Below are 21,413 nucleotides of genomic sequence, written 5' to 3' on the forward strand. Positions count from 1 at the left end.
ATCTACCCATCTTTTAATTTTAGTCCCTTCTAGAAACTTCTCCTTCAATCCTTTTTAAATTCACCTCAAAATGGTTTACCATGAATTTTATGCCACCAACTCAACATAGTTATCTTCCACACCCTTCAAAAAATTAAAGAAAATAAAATAGTCTACTCAAATTCATCAAATCCATGATTTAACATGAAAATTGACTCTCAGCATCAATACACCGTCACTTGGCTTCCATACTATTCTTCCATTCAGTATCAACTAGATAACTCAGAAAACACTAAAGTTTAATGGTGCTCAACATCAACTAAACTTTACTTAACTTACACTATATCACTCAAGATACATTAAACTTTGATATTGCTCAGTTCCAACTAATTTTCTACTTGGCTTGTACTAACTTTTCTCAGCACCTGCTATCCACTCAATCAAGCTTGGTAGACTCAATTCTTCTTACTTGTTCTTCTAGACTAAATCAATGTATCTGTCTTTTGAAACATTAAGTAGATAATCAATGCACTATATCATCATTGTCTTAACTAATCTTTGTACTCCTTTTTCATACCATAACTCAACCTTTTCTCTAGGTGCTATTGTTATCTCATTTGATCAAAACCTCCTCATCAATCAAATAAATGATAGTACTCAAATCAACAAGGAAGTTGTCTTCCTAGCAAGTAGCAGGTTTGACATCAGTGACAAAACAATGATTGAAACACATTCTCATACTTGTATCAATCTGTTTTCAACTATAGAAATAAAAAGATAGATGATAGTTTTTCAGATTTATTGAAGACATTATTCAGACTGAGTTCCTAAGATGTAGTTATTGACATTTGGATTATATATCCTAACAAAGATAGAATCTAGTTAAGCATAGTTATACAGAGGAAGAAGTCATGATGAGGATGTAGTGGTCAAACATGCACATCTGGATGTTGCATGTGTGAAAAATTGTGAAGATTGAGAGTTGATAATATTATTTAATTGTTAATGTAACGTGTAATATATTATCTTAGTGTGGTCCCATTATAATTGTAAATTGATAAAGTCTCAAGGGTGACTCAATAATTAGTTTTAAGACTTGGTATAAAGGAAATTTGTTTTCCTTGCAGTAAGTACGTGGTTGATGAGATTCTATGTAATGGAATATGTGGACTTGGATGTGAGATCCAGTGAACCCAATATTGAATGTTTGTTGATGAGAGAAGTGTTTGGTGCAGATAAGGCATGGTGAGAAGAAAAAGAGACTCTATTTGGAAAAGAGGTTGCTATGGATAGTTATTTATTTTATTATTTTATGAAGAATATTACTAAGGATAGTTAGATAGTGATTTAGGTAGTCTTTCCCCTAAAGCTCTTTCAATAGTGGGTCCTTTTGCCTTCCACAACTCCTAGCAGGGTTGGCACAAATGTTGTAGATTTAATAAGGTTAAAAGGAGTTATTTTGATATGATTTCAAAACCCAACATCCCCAAATCCATGTTGAACATAGATTTAAAAATGAAATTTTCAAACACAAGGAATCTCCACCAAAACAATGATTGAAATTTAAAATATAGAACTTTGCAATATGTATTCAATTAAAGGTAAGAATAAAATAAAATCCTAATTTACCAACATACATTCTCATCATTCATGTCTGAGGTTTGACTTTGTCGATGGGTTTCAAGGTTACTGAATCATTGAAATGATTATATTCATCCTAATCTTCTCCTTTCTTCCCCATATTGGATTTCAAACATGGAATCCATGTCTAGGGAAGAACTCTAGCTCTCCAATTGGACAAGCCTATTATTCAACACCCTTGTAGAATAGTTCAACACAAACATCAAAGTTAGACCAGTACATAAGCATAAGGACAAAATATTATGACATAGTATGCATACCCCTTGAAATCACAAAATAATCTATGCAAAAATTCCATCAATTACATCCTAAGAACACTCTAATCCTTGTTGCATATGATAAACACAATTTGTGGCACCAATCTTTTTGAAATGTCTTCATGATAGCATTAAGTTGGAATAGAAATGAAACCCCTTGGCCCATCTGTAAAATGTACCCATTCCATGACATTCATATCTTCATTTAGTATGCAACCCACCCTTGAATCCATCTGGTCATTGGAAATAACATTCTTGAACAAGTTTCCTAAATTAAACTCATGTTCTTCATATGTTCCCTAACTAAGATTTCATTGTCACTTTACAAAATTTATTTGGAGAAGTTGAATTGTAAAAGATGAGCATTATCTATTGATTGGTGGCTATTTAGTTCTTACAATAATGGCCTTTCCATTTATGCTAGAATATATTTATAGAAGTGTGGCTATGATTCAAGGACCTATTATTATTTATAACATCTACTTCTCATTACCAATTGTAGAAAATTATGTTTATGTCGAGCAAGGGACACCATGTAAGCTACAAAATTGTGAGGCATTTTGTACCTTAACATATTTTTAGAGTAAAATATTTCTTGACTCCACTAAACATAAAACATGGGCAAACATGTTTTACTTGACCAAGTACCTAGATTAGTTGCTTCTTGGGCTACTTTGCTAAGTCACAAAATGATGAGCAAGGATAGTAAAGGATGTAAGGGAAAAACAACCCACAAATCGTAATTTAGTTTAAAACAAGTTTCTATGCGACAAATTCATATGCACTAAACATTGTGTCAGTAATAAGCATTATTTACTTGCAACTAAAACCAATAAACATAAATGTATTCTAGAGTCATCTCTGCATGGAAGTTTTTGAAAAATAATTTTCAAAATTTGCACTATACTTTGATTTTCATAACTAGACCACAATGTAACTACAATCATCTTTATGTAATCAGTGTTAGCACTATTGGATCTGACATGATATTCCTTGGCATAAGGATCAAGTTTTCTCTTCAAAAAAATTACTTGTAATGCATGAAGGAATGATCTTAGCATCACAATTAGCTCTTACTTTTAAATTTTCAATTCATTTTTTCTACTAGCTATTCTTTATGAGACAGGTGTGCAAACTGGAAAGAAATAACAAGGGACATAACTTTGTGGTGTACTTCATTATTATGGAATCACACACAAGTCAAATTATTGTTGAATTTTTTTCACATTGAACTTAAATAAGTTTTCCTACATCCAAATGCTACTTTTATGCTACCTTTATTTGCTTCTACAATGTGTATCACATGTCTTAAATATTTTTTTATACACTATTGTGGAATGGCTTGGTTGAATGGCATTATGCTATCTATTGCATTTTATAAACAATTTCCGAATCCTTGCCATCTTTCCAAATTTGCAATAAAAGTTACATCAAACATCAAAGGAGTTAACTCTAGATAGCATAACTAATTGAGGTTGTGGGTTGGAAGGGGGCAATTAGTAGATGACCATTTGTGTTTTTCATTGAAGTAATTTTCTTATTAATGTTCAACATTGGTTATAGGATAATGGGAACAAATGATATAAATGTTATACCCAAACACCATTAGTCTTGGGTTGAAATATATTGCAACTATGAGACAATTTATTCCTCTTGGACAGTCAAGAAGAATTGGTAGTATTGAAGTTTCTGTGTTTCTGCAAGAATGCTATGAATGACAGATGTAGCTTTGTAGTTTGTAAGTCTAGTGTCAATACTATGCTCTATTTTTTTTTTCTCTGAAGCAAGTAAGCAACTAGCATAATTTTGTTGAGCCCAAATCAAGCAAAAAATTTAAAATATAACAAAAAGGAATAATCACTCAAGTTGGATAGCCATACCCACAATATCAGCTTCTAAATTCAAATGACACACCTAAGCTTTAAACCAAAATCTTCCAAATCCATCACAAGAAAAAGAAGCAATCTAATGCAACAATATCTACTTCTAAACTCATTGCTAGGAATTAACAATGTGAAAACTCCCCCATATGTTGATACTTTCCTTACCACCATTTAACTATGATTCCCTTGCAATTCATTCTTTGACGTTTCAAGTGCTAATTCTAACATATGAAAAAATACAAGTCAATATATATCTATTTATGCAAAACAAGTAAAATTGGGATTCTCAGCTTGTCAAGAAAGTTTCTTTCTACCAACGAATTATCTTACTCCTAAGTAAAATTTTGATCAAATCTATCTAAAATTTAGCAACTATTTATGTGCTTAGCTATCATATCAAAAAATCCGTGCATAACTGATTTTTTAAATACCTACGAACATTATTGTTATCCTATCGATGGTACATTCTAGATATCTTATGTGCTCTATCTATTTTTTACATGTCCTATCACTTTATATCTTCATTTCTTCCTCTTTCATATTTCTTCTTCCATCTCCCCCTATATCTCTATCCTAAACTCTTTATTCCCTCCTCATCTTTTGGTCTATCTTTACCTCCCTCTCTACATCTTTATCTCTTTATCTCTCTATCTATTTCCCTCTTTGCACCCTCCACGACCTTCATTTTCACTTCTACTACCTTCAACTAACTCATTTTAGGTAGGAATTTTAATGCTTTGCATCTCTTGTTATTTTACAATTCTAGTAGGCTTACATAATTCTTTAATTCAATAAAATTATATCTTACTAATAGTCAAGCATATGTTATCTTTTTCACTTAGCTTTGCAGCTCTAGTATGCTTACATAGTGACACATGTATTAATAGCCGAGCATTTTTTATCTTGTTTCTCCCTAGTAGTTGGCCCATTTGTGTATCACTATTGGGATATTTTTAATAACTACTTGGACATTTGCTCACAAGCACTGAAATTTTCAAGTAACGACCATTGGTACAGGAACATAAAACAACATTCTGAAATAGTCATTTGTTTACGACTCTCTATTTGATGATTTATAAGGAGAGATGTGTAAATATGGAAAAGTTGAAACCTTAGCTTTAAAGAGTTTACTCGCATAAAAATTATTGATGTCCAGCAGGCCCTTTGTGATTTACAAATACATAGAAGTTAGAATGCACATTTCCTTGGTCCATATATATACAATCGAATGATATGGCTGCATGGCTATCTAGCTTAAACATCACAGTAAAGCTTGATTTCTAGGCTGACTTGGTCTATCAGTGAAGTTGAAAGGTTCTTAAAGACTCCACCAAGGATCAAGTCTCCCCCTTAGTCCTTGACTCGCATAAGACAAATTAACTTACTTTTCCAATCTTTAATTTTCCATTAATACATGATGTTAAGGGTAACCGTCAATGACGGGTGTCTGTCTAATGAATGGCGGGTGTCTATGTGGTGGGGCTCGATTGAGCTGGTAGAAAGGTTCTCTTGATCTAGACGAGCTTAGGCAAAGGTAACACGAGAAGCACTGGAACTCGGGGAAATTCACGCAATGACATTTACTTTTGGCAGAGCCTGATTGGCTTCGCAATGATAATCTTCTTTAACCGCCTCCTCCCCGACCGCCATTAATTGTTCCTCCAAAGATCCTAACGAATTTTCTCCCACACGTAAAAGGGAGTATAATACGTGGCAGGACCAGGTATCATACGTGTTATTTTTTCTAGTTAACCGTTATGCGGAGCTCTCTTCGTAGCGAAGTCTATTACTTCAGTCCTGTTCGCACATAAATTCGACAGCTGGTTTGAAACTACATTTATGTTTATGCAAAGCCCCTACGAAGCTACTTGCCCATTTCCTCATTCTTCTTCTCCCGATCTCTCCATACCTGCAATGGCTGAGGCATTTGTGTCGGAAGATGAATCTTCACTCAAATCCGACGAATGCTCAGGGTCGAATCGCGTGAAGTATTTGTACAGCTATGGAGGCAGAATTCTCCCCCGCCCCTCCGACGGAAAGCTCCGATACGTTGACGGCGAGACGAGGATCATGGCTGCCGACAGAAACATTACTTTTGCAGGTTTGGATCAATAAATGTTTTTGTTTTAATAGGAGAACACGAAGATCGAATAGAAATGAATTCTGTGTACTTAAAGTCGTTTGTCTTTGGATCGATTTTTGTTATTGTTTGGTACAGATCTTATTTCCAAGATGGAAGATGTGCTAGGTTGTAGTGTGTTACTCAAGTGCCAGCTTCCTGGCGAAGATCTGGATGCTCTTGTCACCATTAAATCTGACGAAGAACTGGAGAGTATGTTGGAGGAATATGACAGGCTTTCCACCAAATTGCGTGTCTTTTTGTTTCCGAAACCTCCTAATCCATGCCGAGCGTTTGGTCACATGAAGGGCTTGGAAAAGCATTCGTGCCGGCCTCTGAATCCTCTGCCTCGGACTCGATTTGCACGAAAAGCAGCAAAGGAATCATCATTTAGGAAATCTGCAGCTCTTAACTGCATATCAAAAAATCATAACCAGGGAGGAGGCTTCGCAGGCTACCGCGTTCATCCGCAGTTCCTTGTCCAGTATTAGAGCATTATGTTCTAGTGTTCTTGTGACTGTACATATTTGTTAAAGAAAGCTTCTGCTATTACAACTGAATTCCTCAGAAAAATCTCCATGCCACCTAAATTACTCAGAGCATGCTTGATTTCCTGGAGTTGTCAACAGTATTTGTAGATCAAGTCGCCTTAAAATCGGTTGACTTTCGCAGAAAGAACACTAAATACAGTTTCTTTTACGTGCTACAAACCCTGGCACCAAAATATTAATTTGGAACATCTTTCCGGCGTGTTCTGTATATATTTGTCGAAGAAACCCCCTACCATTACACCTGATTAAGCAGAAAAAATTCTATATTACTAGGAGGATGCTTTTTTTTTCGCAGTTGCCGACACTGTTTGTACATAGGTCGCCTCAGAATCGTTCAATTTTCACAGGAAGAATAATGAACACAGTTTATTTTACGTGCTGCAAACCCTAATACCAAATAAGAATTCGGATCATCTTTTGTTTCCTTATAACAATCTAATAAGGATATTTTAATATCGGACTCAGACGCCTAACCAAGAGGGCAAAGTTTAAAGACAGCCTTGCCATTTCGAAATTAAAATAATCTTTATCCTTTTGGTACAGAAAGGAATTGATAATTTACTCATCATTTACGGCAGATTTTGATTCTAACAGCCGCGTGTCCCTGTAAATCCTAGCGTGGTTCAAACGAATACAGATCTTAGCTGACAATTTCCTCTCTATTTCCTACCTATTCTTCGAATTTTATTTCTCATTATTTCAAAATCTACAATGAGCGAAACGCGTAATACGAGATACGATTGACAAGACCGTCTTTTCTTATGAATCGGTTACAGGAAAAAAGTATCATTTATGATTCGTAAGTCTCCAATGCAGAGACGTCTCAAATATTCAAAGCAATTTCATGGAGTTCATCTGTTGAGTTTTACTTGCGGCTTCCTTTGAATTCTTTTTAGGTTTGCGTAAGTTCGTATTTATATATTTTTCTAAACTCTCTGAAGATTATTTTGTCATTGACGCAGATGATAAATCGAAAAACAAAATATTAACCAAACTAAATGTACAGGATTTACCAAACCAAATGTACAAGATTTATCCCACTGAAGAAGTTATCGCAATGTATGATCATGAGCATAATGATCTTGCAGTCCAAAGATCGAATGCAGCCATATGAACAATAGCTGTAACGATCTGCTTCCGAGAAACGTCGGAAAAATAGCCGGATGAAATTTTGTAAAACATGTGATTAAATTAAATACTGTCGTATTCGTATCTTCAAGCAATGCAGACGTGTAAAATATAATCGCAATCAGCAAAGTTTTCGTTTATTGTATCAGTAGGAAAGGAATCCAAAAGAAGCGGCAACTCCAGCTCAAAATGAATCCAAGGAAAGCCGGAACAAAAAATTCAGAAATCTCCATCAAATTCCTTAAAGCAGATTCCTTTCCTACACTAAGAAAAAAAATAAAGCGGACTTGCCGCTTTTCAATTGAGAAGCAAAGAATCTAAGTCGGTGTAAAGAAAATTTGAGAATATATGACGTTTCGAAATTTCGTAAAGCTAAAATTTGGACAGCATTTGCCTCGTGGATGTGAAGTGCGTTTCCTACGGTTCTGAGCCTCTAGACTCTTTTCCATGAAGAATATAACTAAACTTTTTCTCACAGTCCATAAAGGAATCAACTTTTGTGAATGAAATTATCTTTTAATACTCCTAATTATAACTTTTGGCCAAAAAAAAAACAAACTTACTAAAATCTTTGTGACAGATTCCTTTTGTTTTATATAATAAAAAAAGTTTCTAACTATATGTCTTCATAAGAAGATTCTTTTTGGTATATATAATAAAAAAATTCTTTTCTATATGTCTTCATAAGAATAGTTATAGATTTAGGGCGGGGGCCCTAGCTCGGTTGGCTAAATCTTCCCTGTTGTTACCAGGCGCACTGCAATTTATAGGGGGGCCGTGTTGCACTGATTCCTGCAGTCTAAAAAAAAAAAAAGGAAAAAAGAAAGAAAGAATAGTTAAAGATTCCTTTTATATGTTCATAAAAATAGCTATAAATTCCTTATAGCTATTCATAAGAATAGCTTTATGAATAGCTATATGTATTCATAAAAATAGCTATTGATATTGCTATTGAATTGAATGTTTGTTTGTTATTCTCAAAACCATAAAAAATGTCTTTGAGATTATTCCTAAATGTAATTTTAATTATAAGAATTATTATTAGAATTATAATGAATATCTTTTGGATTACTCTAAAATGTAATCTTAATCATAAGAATTATTATTTTAAATATTTCAACTCACCATCAAATGTCTTCGAGGTTACTCCTAAATGTAATTTTAATCATAAGAATTATTATTGGAATCATAATAAATGTCTTCAAGATTACTCTAAAATGTAATCTTAATCATAAGAATTATTATTAGAATCATAATAAATGTCTTCGAGATTACTTTAAAATGTAATCTTAATCATAAGAATTATTATTTTGAATATTTTGACTTGCCATCGTCATGAGAAAGATTGTAACTAATGAATTGTGTCTCTAGTTTCTTCAAGAGTTTCTATTTGATATTAATTTCCTTTGCAATCTAACAAATTTCCTTGATAATGACAACAAAAGTATCAAATTTAAAGTAGTCATCTTCAAAATAGTACTATATAGTCCAAAATTATAAACACCTAAATTGCACTTAATTTAAGAATTTTAGCACCTACTTTAGTATATTTTCTATAGAATGACCTCATATAACACTAAACAGGTACCTAAATTGCCTAGATTCAAATATGAGTCTTCCACCTCCTTCATTTTTTCTTAAACTCAAGGTTGGCCCTTACATATAGACATGTTTTCTCATTTTCAACCCAATCCTATGATTCATGTCCTCACCTAGGACCTATTTATTTATTTTCAATTAGGTCGTGATATGATATGGTGTCAAATGAAATGGTTTTTCCTTTTTCTACATTTACTCTTATCTCTCTAGAAACCATTTCAAATATGAGCTCATTCTTCCAGGAAAAGGTCACCATTAGCAATGTGTTTTTGAGGAAGTTTACCATAATTATGTGTCTCTAAGATAGGTTACAATTGGTGATGTGTTCTTTGGTAACTTTGTCCAAATTTTGTTAGTCTTATGCTAGGACTTAGGAGGGGAGAAAAGCATACGTAGTCAACTTGTTCAAGTTTAACTCCCCAAAATGATGTGAAGTGTATATAAACCCCCTCTTCCCTCATCTACATTAATCCATTGTGTATTTTTGCAATCATGAGGCTATTGGGAGAATCCATAGTAGCCATACATTTAGGCATTCAAGAGTAAGTAAGCAGTTAAGATTCATCAAAGATTTATGTCTTAATTCCTCTTAAGTGGTCAAGGTGTTTTCTCAGTAGATCTAGTTTATCCCCAAATGGAAGCCACGAAAAAGGTTTTTTCAATCAATTAAGGAGATCCATATTCATCTATCAAGTTTCATTCTTCTCTCTCTTCTTCCCAATCACACATTGTGGTGAATCACAATGTCTATTCCATGAGGTTTAGTATTACATGATTTCCTTTTGAGTTTTGGTATTTATCTAAATAATTGCATCGATGTACTTGATCACAATCAAACAAACATTCTCCTTTCAATCAAACATTGTGGTGAATCACAATGTCTATTCCATGAGGTTTAGTATTACATGATTTCCTTTTGAGTTTTGGTATTTATCCAAATAATTGCATCAATGTACTTGATCACATTTGAAGAAGTCATTGCATTTACAAAATTTGATATACTTCATTTTAGTATTACAAAATGTGGTTCTTCTCTCTTTTCAATCAAACATTGTGGTGAATCACAATGTCTATTCCATGAGGTTTAATATTACATGATTTCCTTTTGAGTTTTGGTATTTATCCAAATAATTGCATCGATGTACTTGATCACATTTGAAGAAGTCATTGCATTTACAAAATTTGATATACTTCATTTTATAGCTCTATCCTCTGCTACATGGCATTATACTTTTCCTTTATTTCATTTCATTTCAAGGTTGATTCTTAAACAAGGGTTTGATTGATGAAAACCCTCTTTCATCCGCCTTCCCATTTTATTGTATGTGAGAATAGGATACAAAGTTATCAAATCTTTTCTAGATAGTATAGGAGTGGTTGTAGAGTCTATGAAAGTTTCATCAAAAAGTGCCAAGAATACCTTGTCATTGTTGACTTGTCCCCAATTACGTGTCTTCAGTGCTAACATGTCCCTAACATTTTATGATAATATTTTTAGAGAAAGTGCATTTTGTCTTCTATTTTTTGTTCATGATAGTTTTAAATACAAATCATTTTGTATCACTCTTTTTAGATCATCTTTTTTAGTGACTTAGACATTCTTCCACTTCCATCAAATTTTACATATTAAGGAATAATATATCTTATTCCCATTAGGATCTTGAGTCAACCCTTGAGCTTAGGAGGGATATGCTTTCTTCCTAATGTACAAAATGTGAAGTGGACAATAATTTACATCATAACATTGTTGTCCACTTCCTATTATATAAGTACAAATGTGTCTCTTGCCACTGCTATTATTTCTCTTAACAAACATATTTAAGGCTTTGAGGTATCTTACAAAGTATTAGATTTAATAATTGTAACTAAGGCCTTCTAAGTAAAATACACAATCTAGCCAATACAAAAGTGATATGGAAAAATTCACCAACCTCCTTAGGCCTCATGTCACCTTAGAAAAAGGAATAAACTAAAAAAAAATCCACAAGGAATTCATTAGCTATGTTTAGAGAAACACACAAAAAATTATGTTTGTTTCATGTTAAATTTGTTATTATATCAAATTATTTTATGCACATGTTATAATTCTTAGGTAGATTAATATTAATGCCACCACATTGTTGATTATTAATAAAACAATGAAGGACAATAATTGAAGTTCCATGAGGAGGTATAATTTTGTGATAAATATTCATATAAATAATTGTGGGAGTGTGGGAAAATGATCAAACATACAAGTTGCATTTATAGGATCTCTGTGCATGTGTGTATGTGCACGCATGCATAATCACCATGTACATACATCATAGAATTAATAAGATGATTGAAGGCCTATTGGTATTCAATATTTTTAAGATTTAGCATTTATGTTTTGAATTTTATTTTAATGGAGCAATGTAGCTTTTTCACTCATACATGCATTCAATGTGAGTTAGAGTACTATCAATAAGTTCATATATGATATAGATTAACTCTATGAAATTTGATGATGGATTATTCATAATAACTCTTAAATAATCCTTAAGATGGATGCCACTAGATTGATGGAATTAAGGCTAAACAATTTATTAGAAGGGTTAGAAATGCATTATCCATTGGCTTGCTAAGATTAAATATTTTTCTAGGCCCTTAATGTTTGAATGATATAAAACTAGATGTTGTAAATATTTGATTAGAACTTTAATTAGATTTTTTTTTGTCATTTCCATTTAGAACTTTAATGAGACCTACAATTCCAACCTTTAGACTTAAAACATATTAAAGTCTATTTTTCTACATGCACGCTTAAATTTTACCACATTAATATTTGATGCAAATAAAAAACTCATTAGCATATACATATTATGTCTTAAAAATTATTTATTTGTGTTATCTTTTTGTTTCTAAGAACACATTGATACATAAATATTACAAGAAAGTAGTGGCTATGACATCAAATTAATGGATGAAAATGAGAGCTAAAGATCAAAAGTATTTAGAACAAACATTAGAGTGCATGAAAATAATTTAGATAGTACATTATCTTCATATGCAATATCTAGAATGTGTCATTGAAACTTAGGTGAATATTGTGGCCAATGTTTTCATAGTGCGGCTCAAAGTGGCTACAGTAAAGCCAATTCACAATGGATATGCAAAAACCTCAAATCCAAGAGGTGTGCATTATAGAAGATTGCATATGAAATTTCAAATCTATATTTATTCATTTGATCAAACTACTTCCAAAATTTATTAAAGGACTAGAATTGAAAATAGCAATAATATGAAAAGCATGGGTAGAACAAGAAATATCTATAGAGAGTGAGAGATTAGATAGAATTAGATAATAGTAAAGGAAAGAATCAGATTATAAATATAAATTTATCTTGGAATGATAAGAAATAATGTTACAAGAATTAGTGGCAATACTTCTAAAATATAAATTAAGAAATCCAACTTTAAATTTAAAACTCTAACTTAAATATAAGTCACCATAGTTTAATAAATTTTCAAGTTCCATATAATACCCATACATACAATAATTAAGTTAGTACTTTCATGCTAGTCACATAGCTTAAATAAAAACCTTTCTCAAATGCATATAAATTAAATGCAATTTTTGGTGTGTATACATACACTATTCAAGAGCTCACATTGTCATAGTTGAGATAACCATTTACTTATTTATTCTGCTTCAAAGATCTTTTTCTCATCTACCAAGGACTATTTTACCTAATGTCTTATATTATGTGCTCAAAAGCATTTGCCATGATTTTGAGTAGGAATAGTTTGAATTGAAATTAATGGAGTGTACAATTTGAACATGAATAGGAGTAAACACTTGCAATAGTAACGTGCCTACACATCTCTCATCAACATTCAAGGGTCCGCTATTTTTGTTTATGGCCATCCTTAAACATCACACATTAAGGGAAAAATTAAACTTGGAAAAAAAAATCAACTTTGACTCTTTAACACTTTTGGTCCAGGAATTAAGCTTAGTGCATGATATTTAAACTATTCACTTGTTTACCTATGTTAAGGTTTGTAACCCCATCATAATCCAACCTATCACCAAATTAGACATGAATCTCCTCATGTGAATGAAGAGAAACATTATGTTGCTTGGGTGTCTCAATATTATCCGCAATGGTGTTTAGGGTTGATAGCATGTGAGTCAACATAGGGATATTTTTATATGTGTTTTGGAAATCCCCTAGTTTATTTAGATTATCTTCTATCAAATCTTCAATATGATGAGGTTTTTGAGGGGAGTGTGGATCATTTGGGGGTGGTTGTGGATTATTTTTAGGAGCATTAATTTGAAGGGAAAGGTTTTGAGGTTTGTTCATGTTAGCCATGCATGATAAAATTGTAAATAAATGTAAAATTATAGATTGAACTGATAAATTACAACAAAAAAACCTATTTTTTCAGTTAAAAAATCCTAGTTTTCAATAAAAATGAATGAAAACAAGCAAAAAGATGAAAAAATCAACTTACTAGTTGAGGAAGTAGTTGAATTTGATGCAAAAGACGATCAGGTACTTGAAAGCAGTTGTATAATCGAAGCCCATTTAGACAGAAACAGTCATTTTAGTAGAACTAAATTGGGAGAAATTGTAATAACCCCAACAGGTTATAACTTCTTCAAATACCAAAAAATCTTTATACTTTACTTGTTTGACATTTTGTCAAACACTTTGCAAGCAAGCTCTAATACCACTATAATATCCTCTTACAAGGAACTAATATGCAAATGCAACTCTTTTGGTCTTATCAGTGCAAATACATGGAAACTAGATGCAAAACAATGACTACAGTAATGCCAAAGTTTAGATTTCGAATTATCATAGCAAAATCATATGCTAATGAAGTACAATGATAATAGTGATGCCCGAGAATGGAAATAAATCAAACATAGATACTGCAATGCGGCATCGTGCATGTGTAATGTAGTAGCTAAAATCTTTTCTCCAATTAAGCACAAATAGAACTGCTGAATTGAAGCTCTCCTAAAAACCAAATTCAATGGATATTTCACCACCTCAAATGGTTGCAACACTGAAGAGTTGACATTCTCCAATGGCTGGCTAAAATTAGAAACCTTAGTTTCTTCTCCCAACTTGATATCAAATGCAATTCACAAATTGGATCATAAACAATGAAGCTTTCACCTCTATTTATACTTTTCCTTGACCCTCGTAGAAGGAAATAAAATATTTAATAATTGCATTCTCTAGAAGTTTCTCCCTTTCCAATAATTAATGCACTCACTAGAAGCTTTTCTCTTGCAATACAATAATTAAATAAAATATTTAATAATTGCATTCTCTTGAAGTTTCCCCCTTCCAATAATTAATGCACTTGCTAAAAGCTTTTCCCTTGCAATACAATAATTAATTGTGCTTCTAGAAAATTAAATTACTAGAAGCTTCTTCCTTCCAATAATTAATGCATTCTCTAATAAATTAAATTAATTAAATATAAAGTCACTTCTTCTTTTTTCTTTTTTTTTGGACTTTATAAGAAATTAATTTAATCAATTTCTCCTTATGTCTCCACTTAGCTTTCAAAGAATGTAAAGGCTAAGAACTCCACTGATATGCTAAAAAGATGGGGACATTACAGAAATGGCATTCTTTTTTTTAAACTCACAAGTATCAGGTAGCCGATATGGCTAATAATTTTTTTTAATTTGGTATTAGAATGGGTGGGGAAAAAGTCAACACATTTTTTTTAAATTGGTAAATGGTTGAAGCCTAGATTAATTATTATTTGTTGAAATTAATTTTTATTATATGTTAAGCGAAGGTAGATTTGAACCTAAGACCTCCTACATGAGAGGCTCGCAAGTTACCGTTGCGTTGTAGACTTTTGCCTAAAGTCAACATAATTTTTATAGTTCTTTGGGATGTTTCAAAACTTGTTTTTTTTCATATCATCATTTTTTTGGCCCCTTGTGGTCTTGCACATACCCATATAGTATACCCTACATTAAAAATTACACACCAATGTGCACACTAGAATTTATAACAAGGACAACAACATACAATATGACATCACAAATGTATCAAGTATGATGACACAAAACTAAAGACTTTGCCAAACATGAAAAAGGTCATTATTACTACAAACAACATTATTTTCTAAATGGTCTACCAATTGGACTCGTGTTGCATACATGTGTGCAAACTAATAAACAAAACAAAAAACTAATTGGCTTTCCAACCTCTTCATCTTACCTATTTGACACCAAGATACAATTGTTAATTAATATAGTACAATAAATGATACGTTTTGGATGTTGTATGGACAATAATATAAACATTGGCCTCACGGTGACCCATTTAGAACACGGGTCAAAATAATTTGCTAGTGAGACTACCACCAAGATTCAAATCCCCAATAGGCCATAGTAGACCATTGTGCTCAAAGACTTGTGTTAGAACTACCTTGAAAAATCTTAAATGTGACTACATATATATACCCCTATGTATGATGAAGAATATTAGACTAATATTCCTCAAAGGTGAAAGGTTTTTCTATTGTGTGAACATCAACAAACATCTATAACCCAATAATAAATCTATAATTATATTAATTCAAAGTGTTTGAACATCCTTAGATTAAACCAATTGACCAACACACTTGGAAATGGTGGGCACCAGCTATGGTGCAACATATTTGCACTGAACCAGCTATGCTTTTATTATGACCATCCATGCCATGCTATTACGCGACTGCTCTGTGCAAAAAAATTGATAGTACTTGTAATGTCCAATCAAACTGCGTGTAAATTTTGAATTGGTAAGCGGATATATTATTTTAGGAAATAGTGAATATTAATTTTCTAATTTAAGTTAGATAAATTTATAAGTTTTTTATTTTTTATTTTAAAGTAATTTATTTACTTACATGATATTCTTCTTACTTTTATGTTTAAAATTTTTAGTAAAAGATTAAAATAATATTATTTTATTTTATGTATTTAAAAAAAATGAATAAATTACTTTTTTTTTAAAAATCTATTATGGAATAATTAAAACTATAAATTGTAAAAGTATCATATCTTTGAAAAATCAAAAAATAAATATATTCAAAGTGCTAAGTTTTCTGGATTCGATTGTGTTTGTTTATTTGATGAAATAAACAAACACAATCGAATCCAGAAAATTTAGCACTTTACATATGGATTGTGGAAATCTGTTACTGTTAATAAATATATTCAATCAATACATTCAATTAATTATTTCAATTTATGATTATTCACTATATTTAAAATATTTTAATTTAGTTTCTAATTAATACATCTATTTGTCATTTTAACAATTAAGTCATTCATATATCAATTTGTACTTATGCATACATTTATAATTCTATCAAACAAATATTTATCTTAATTTATCCATGAACAAAAATGATATCTATCAAACCACACTTACTTACAATTTTAAAATTGTTGAACATTAATTTCTAATCTAACACATCTATTTGTTATTTTAACAAGTGTAACATAGTAGCTTAGTACTTGCCTTTAGTTTTTATATAAATATAATTTTAATTTAATAAATTTATTATAATCTATAAAATATTTTAATTTATCTGATTGGCTATTTGTGGGAACTTTGTTCTCGAAAATTCAATTTTTGACAGAAAACTTGCAAGTTGGTACAAAAAGTTGTCATTTGGTCAAAAAATTGAAAATCCTTCCTGTTAATTATTTACCGGTAAGTTTTTATCTCCCTCCACTTTTAACTCTTGTTTTCATATTTATTAGTTGTTATCTCCACTTTTAACTATTGTTTTTCATTTTCTATTTATTGGTTGTGATCTCCACATTAGCTCATGTTGTGATCTATTCATTTAACTTTTGATTTTTAAAATTATCTAAAATTTTAGTTTTTAAATTATTTTAATTTATTTTTTATATTAGTTTAATTTTTTCTTTAAATATTATTTTTTAGTTTCTATAATTTATTTAGTCAATAGAATATTTATTAGACATATTATTTTTTTGTATTTTTCTTATTAATTTTTCATAATAGATTTTTTAATGAATTTTTTTAAATGCTTATTTTTTCATATATGATAAATTTAATTTAAATAAATAATATTTATTAATCTATTTAAATGATTTTAGTAAATATTATGTTATTTAAATTAAAAATTATTAATAATCTAATTTTTCACATAAGATTATATTTTAAATATCCACTTTTAACTTTTGTTTTTCTTTTCTTATTTATTTAAAAAATAATTACTTGTGATTTCCACATTAGATTATTTTTTGATCTCTATTTATTAAACTTTTTATTTTTTAAATTGATTTAAGTTTTAGTTTTTAAATTACTTTAAATTGTTTTTTTATATTAGTTTAGTTTTTTCTTTAAATATTGTTTTTGCAATTTCTATAAATTATTTACACAATAGAATATTTTTTAGAGATGTCACTATTTTTCACATTACTTTTTATATTTCTCTTATTAATTTTTCATAAAAAATAAATTGATGGGTTTATTTTTTAAATAATTTTGTTTTCATATTTGATAAATTTAATTTAACAATTTATTTTTTAAATAATTTTTTTTTCATATTTGATAAATTTAATTTAATTGTAAATCTTGAAATTATTAAGCATGTTTGTTAAGCAATATTCAAATTTTTCAAATATTGTAAATTTTATATCTATGTTTTAATCTTCAACTTTTAAATTTTTGTATTTTCATTTTTAAAAAACTTATATTTACATTATTTAATGTTCATTCTACATATTTCTCTTAAATCTCATATCTTATCGGTGCACTCGTTGCATGTACAATAACATGCGACTGCTAGTTAATAAAATATTAGATAATCATAGTTTTCTAGATATTAATTATAGTTATAACTATAATTTCATTTATACATAAAATGATTGATACATTTGTTCTATTGCATATATATCATGTGATATTGTTATATTATAAATAAATTATAATAGGAAATAATAATATTTTTATAATAATAACATATAATAATATTTATTAAACTATTATATAATATAAGAAATATCGTATGTTTATTTGAATGACAAAAATTATATTATAAAAATAAATATTAAAATAAAAATTATTTAAACCAACCCACTTACATTAACAAATATTAAACATTAATGAATCATATTCATCTTAATAAAAAACTCTTAAAAATTAGTTTTATAGTCCGTGGGCCAATATAAAAGCTCAATGAATTCACCAAATCAAATCTTAGAAAAATTATTTCTAAAAATTGCAAAATTAACAATCTTGCATCTATGGTGTATGCAATATATTAGTTTGATAAAAAAAAAATTTTAAAATCAACTAATTTTAACTCGTACAAACCGAAAAAATTAATCACTAGTTAAAGTGTAAAATATAAAAAGTATCACAATAGTACTTAGCCTACAGACAAGTACTAATACCTAGTCATTCATATATCAAACAATAACTTCACTATATATCTAAGTCATTCGTTGATATAACTAGATATAACAAATCACTTTAATTTAATAATAATATTCGAAAAACTAAAAAAAATCATTCTATAAATTTGAATTTTCAATAAGGTTAAATTCATCAATATATACATAAATGTTTAAACACTCACACATATTTATATATTGCCATCAAAATGCCTAAAAAAAGTTGTTTTCCTAATAAAATTTTAAATGTTAAATATATATATTCTATTTCTGTTGAAATTGTAATAAATATTAAAATTTCTAAAAAATAGTTTTAAAATTAGAATGTAAATATGTAAATCTAGATAATAAATTAATTTTTTTATTACTTTTTTATTAAAATTTTGAACATAAAAACTATTCTTAAGAGAACATGAAATAAATCAATTAAATTTTAAAATCTTAACCTCTAATATCATCTCATAAAATAACATAAAATTTAAAATATATCACAAAATAAAAGACCATTTAAGCTAGCTTTTAAGCTTACAATTTAAATTATAAAATTATCTTAATGACATAAATAAAGATTCAAAAAATTTAATAACAACATAATACTTTTTACATGGTTTTGATGGACATGACTACTATGAGACAGTCATGGCATGTATGATGAGATGACTATAAAAGAGGCATGATTTAACCCGATGCAAATATGTTGCAACATAGCCGGTGCCGAAATGACGGGGTGAAAAATTTAGTACAACACCACGTACGAACTTTCATCGTCCCGAGTCAAGCACGCCAACGAATTTACTGCTCATAAACGCAATTAAACCAAAGAAGGAACTATAATTTGCTCTTTTTAGCGCGTGGGATATTCAAATTATTTCTTAAACTAAAAAAGCCAAAACTCAATCGACCACAACCGTTCGTTTGGCTTAGTTGAAAGTCCCGTCTTCGAATCCCACAGCTATTGACGTGAAAGAAACGGCTAACTACGCAGGTGACCAGGTCGGATGACCGTGCGTCCTGCATGGAAGTTGGGGATTTCATAACGTGGCGGGCAGGAAACTTCCCAGCTAAATCGTTAGGCTTGTATTCTAATTTCTCAGGACTCGGAAAGTATTTGTTATGGCGTGAGGTCCACGGGAAATATTTATTGCAAATTTCATGGAAAGAATGTGCGCTTTGCTTTGCTTTGTAAGTTGAACTTGGCCTGTTTTGCACGGTGCCATTTCCGATAAATAGCAGGGGAGTTCTTTGTGACAGGGCTTAACAACCTCCTGGCTGAGCTGAGCCGGCTTCTAGTTTGAATCTTCTTTCAAGTTTCATAGAAGAAAATTTAACGTTGTATATAATTTATATCGTTAAATAGCGAGGGAGATCTTCTTCCCGGGGCTTCACAAACCCCTAACAGAGCCGGCTTCTCTCTGAATCTTCTTTCAAGGTTCACAGCTGAAAATATTTTGCATTGAAAGAAGTTTGAAGAATATTTAGGGTTTCAGTGTTTGTTATTGTGGACAGTTTGATCTCTGAAACGGCATTTAAATCTGTATCTCATTCAATAGAAAAGGATTTCACTTCTGATTATGGGAATCGAAGAGGCGGCGGCTTCAGAACATGATGATCAATCATCGACTAAATTGGACCATCGAATTAAGTTCCTGTACAGCTACGGCGGCAGAATTGTTCCTCGCCATGGCGACTGGAAGCTCCGGTACGTCGGCGGCGAGACCAGAGTCATGGCCGTCAACAGAAACATCACATTCGCAGGTTAGGATGATAAATTCTTTTCTATTTCCAAAACAAGAAGCTGAAATTTGGAAGGGGGAATTCTCCGCAGGTTGAGATAATAATTTCTTTTCTATTTCCAAAACAAAGAGCAGAAATCTGAAAGGGGGAATTCTAAAATCGTTCATTTGCAGATCTGATGGCCAAAATGAGAGAGGTCTCAGGATCGAATCCCGTGCTCAAGTGCCAGTTGCCCAGCCAAGATCTGGATGCTCTCGTCTCCATTAAATCCGATGAAGATCTGCAAAACGTACTGGAGGAATACAACAGGCAAGCCACCAAACAGGGATCTTCCAAAGTGCGGGCATTTTTGTTCCTCAGAGCGGGCAGCCCCTCAAATCTTCCCGTGACTGCCCGGACCTGTTGCGGGCACCCCAATGGACTGCCACGCTGGACAACGATTCCACGTCAGCACATCTCTGCTGACAGAGCCATGAATTCAGTCTACGTGGATTCCCCGCACTGCCTGAGATCAATTTTAATTAACAACCGGCAGTCTTTACCTCATTACAATTCTTCCCCTTCGTTATTTCCCTCAACACAGAATACCCAGCAACTTATGAGATCATACATGAAAGTGGCTTAGAAGATTTCAACGCTTACTGATTTTTTTTACACTAATTTCTACATGTGAATTTATTTTACTGTATAAAACCAACAGAGCATTTATATACAAAGATCATATTCGTTTTAAAGTTGAAGGGCCCTCCATGGTGTTTGAAAATGAGAATCATTGAAGAGTTATGATTGTGGTCCCTGGTCGAAACAGAATTCGAATTTTGTGTTAATAGTGGAATACAATTTTGCAGATAATCATGGCCGTGATTGATGAAAAATCAGGTTAATGCGTGTGCGGCTGCATATGGGGAAGTGGGACAGGCGCAGGCATTTTGATAAAATAATGTATCATGGCTGAACTCTTGCCTGTCCGTGTCTGCCATTAACATCATCGTAGATCATAGCTGTTATCCAGTAGACAAAACAGAGACCTTTTAAATTAAAAAATGGGACTTTTAGACCACTTTCCATTCTACTATTTTCTGCATAGAGTTGTATAAA

The 21,413-nt window shown here is 31.1% G+C and overlaps 2 protein-coding genes across 2 annotated transcripts; both read left to right on the forward strand.

Annotated features, from left to right (window-relative positions):
* The first annotated feature begins 5,494 nt into the window (after positions 1-5,494).
* On the forward strand, positions 5,495-6,628 carry LOC149553419 (RAF-like serine/threonine-protein kinase PRAF). The gene is made up of 2 exons (XM_089789896.1): positions 5,495-5,861; positions 5,979-6,628. Exons 1-2 carry the CDS (start codon positions 5,600-5,602, stop codon positions 6,368-6,370), a joined length of 654 nt encoding a protein of 217 aa, XP_089646022.1. The 5' UTR covers positions 5,495-5,599; the 3' UTR covers positions 6,371-6,628.
* A 13,059-nt stretch (positions 6,629-19,687) lies between these two features.
* On the forward strand, positions 19,688-21,049 carry LOC149553420 (RAF-like serine/threonine-protein kinase 20). The gene is made up of 2 exons (XM_089788872.1): positions 19,688-20,336; positions 20,489-21,049. The coding sequence occupies exons 1-2, from the start codon at positions 20,153-20,155 to the stop codon at positions 20,938-20,940; spliced, it is 636 nt and encodes a 211-aa protein (XP_089644998.1). The 5' UTR covers positions 19,688-20,152; the 3' UTR covers positions 20,941-21,049.
* The last annotated feature ends 364 nt before the right edge of the window (positions 21,050-21,413 follow it).

The sequence above is a fragment of the Cupressus sempervirens genome, chromosome 6, assembly GCF_028749045.1.
Source record: "Cupressus sempervirens isolate cs-2001-9-10 chromosome 6, ASM2874904v1, whole genome shotgun sequence".
NCBI classification, from domain to species: Eukaryota; Viridiplantae; Streptophyta; class Pinopsida; order Cupressales; family Cupressaceae; genus Cupressus; species Cupressus sempervirens.

Excerpts from the sequence above, each read along its gene's own strand:
- LOC149553419 (XM_089789896.1), top strand. The coding sequence starts at position 5,600 with ATGTTTATGCAAAGCCCCTACGAAGCTACTTGCCCATTTCCTCATTCT. Across the intron at positions 5,862-5,978 it reads CAGAAACATTACTTTTGCAG|ATCTTATTTCCAAGATGGAA; the intron begins GTTTGGATCAAT and ends TGTTTGGTACAG.
- LOC149553420 (XM_089788872.1), top strand. The coding sequence starts at position 20,153 with ATGGGAATCGAAGAGGCGGCGGCTTCAGAACATGATGATCAATCATCG. Across the intron at positions 20,337-20,488 it reads CAGAAACATCACATTCGCAG|ATCTGATGGCCAAAATGAGA; the intron begins GTTAGGATGATA and ends GTTCATTTGCAG.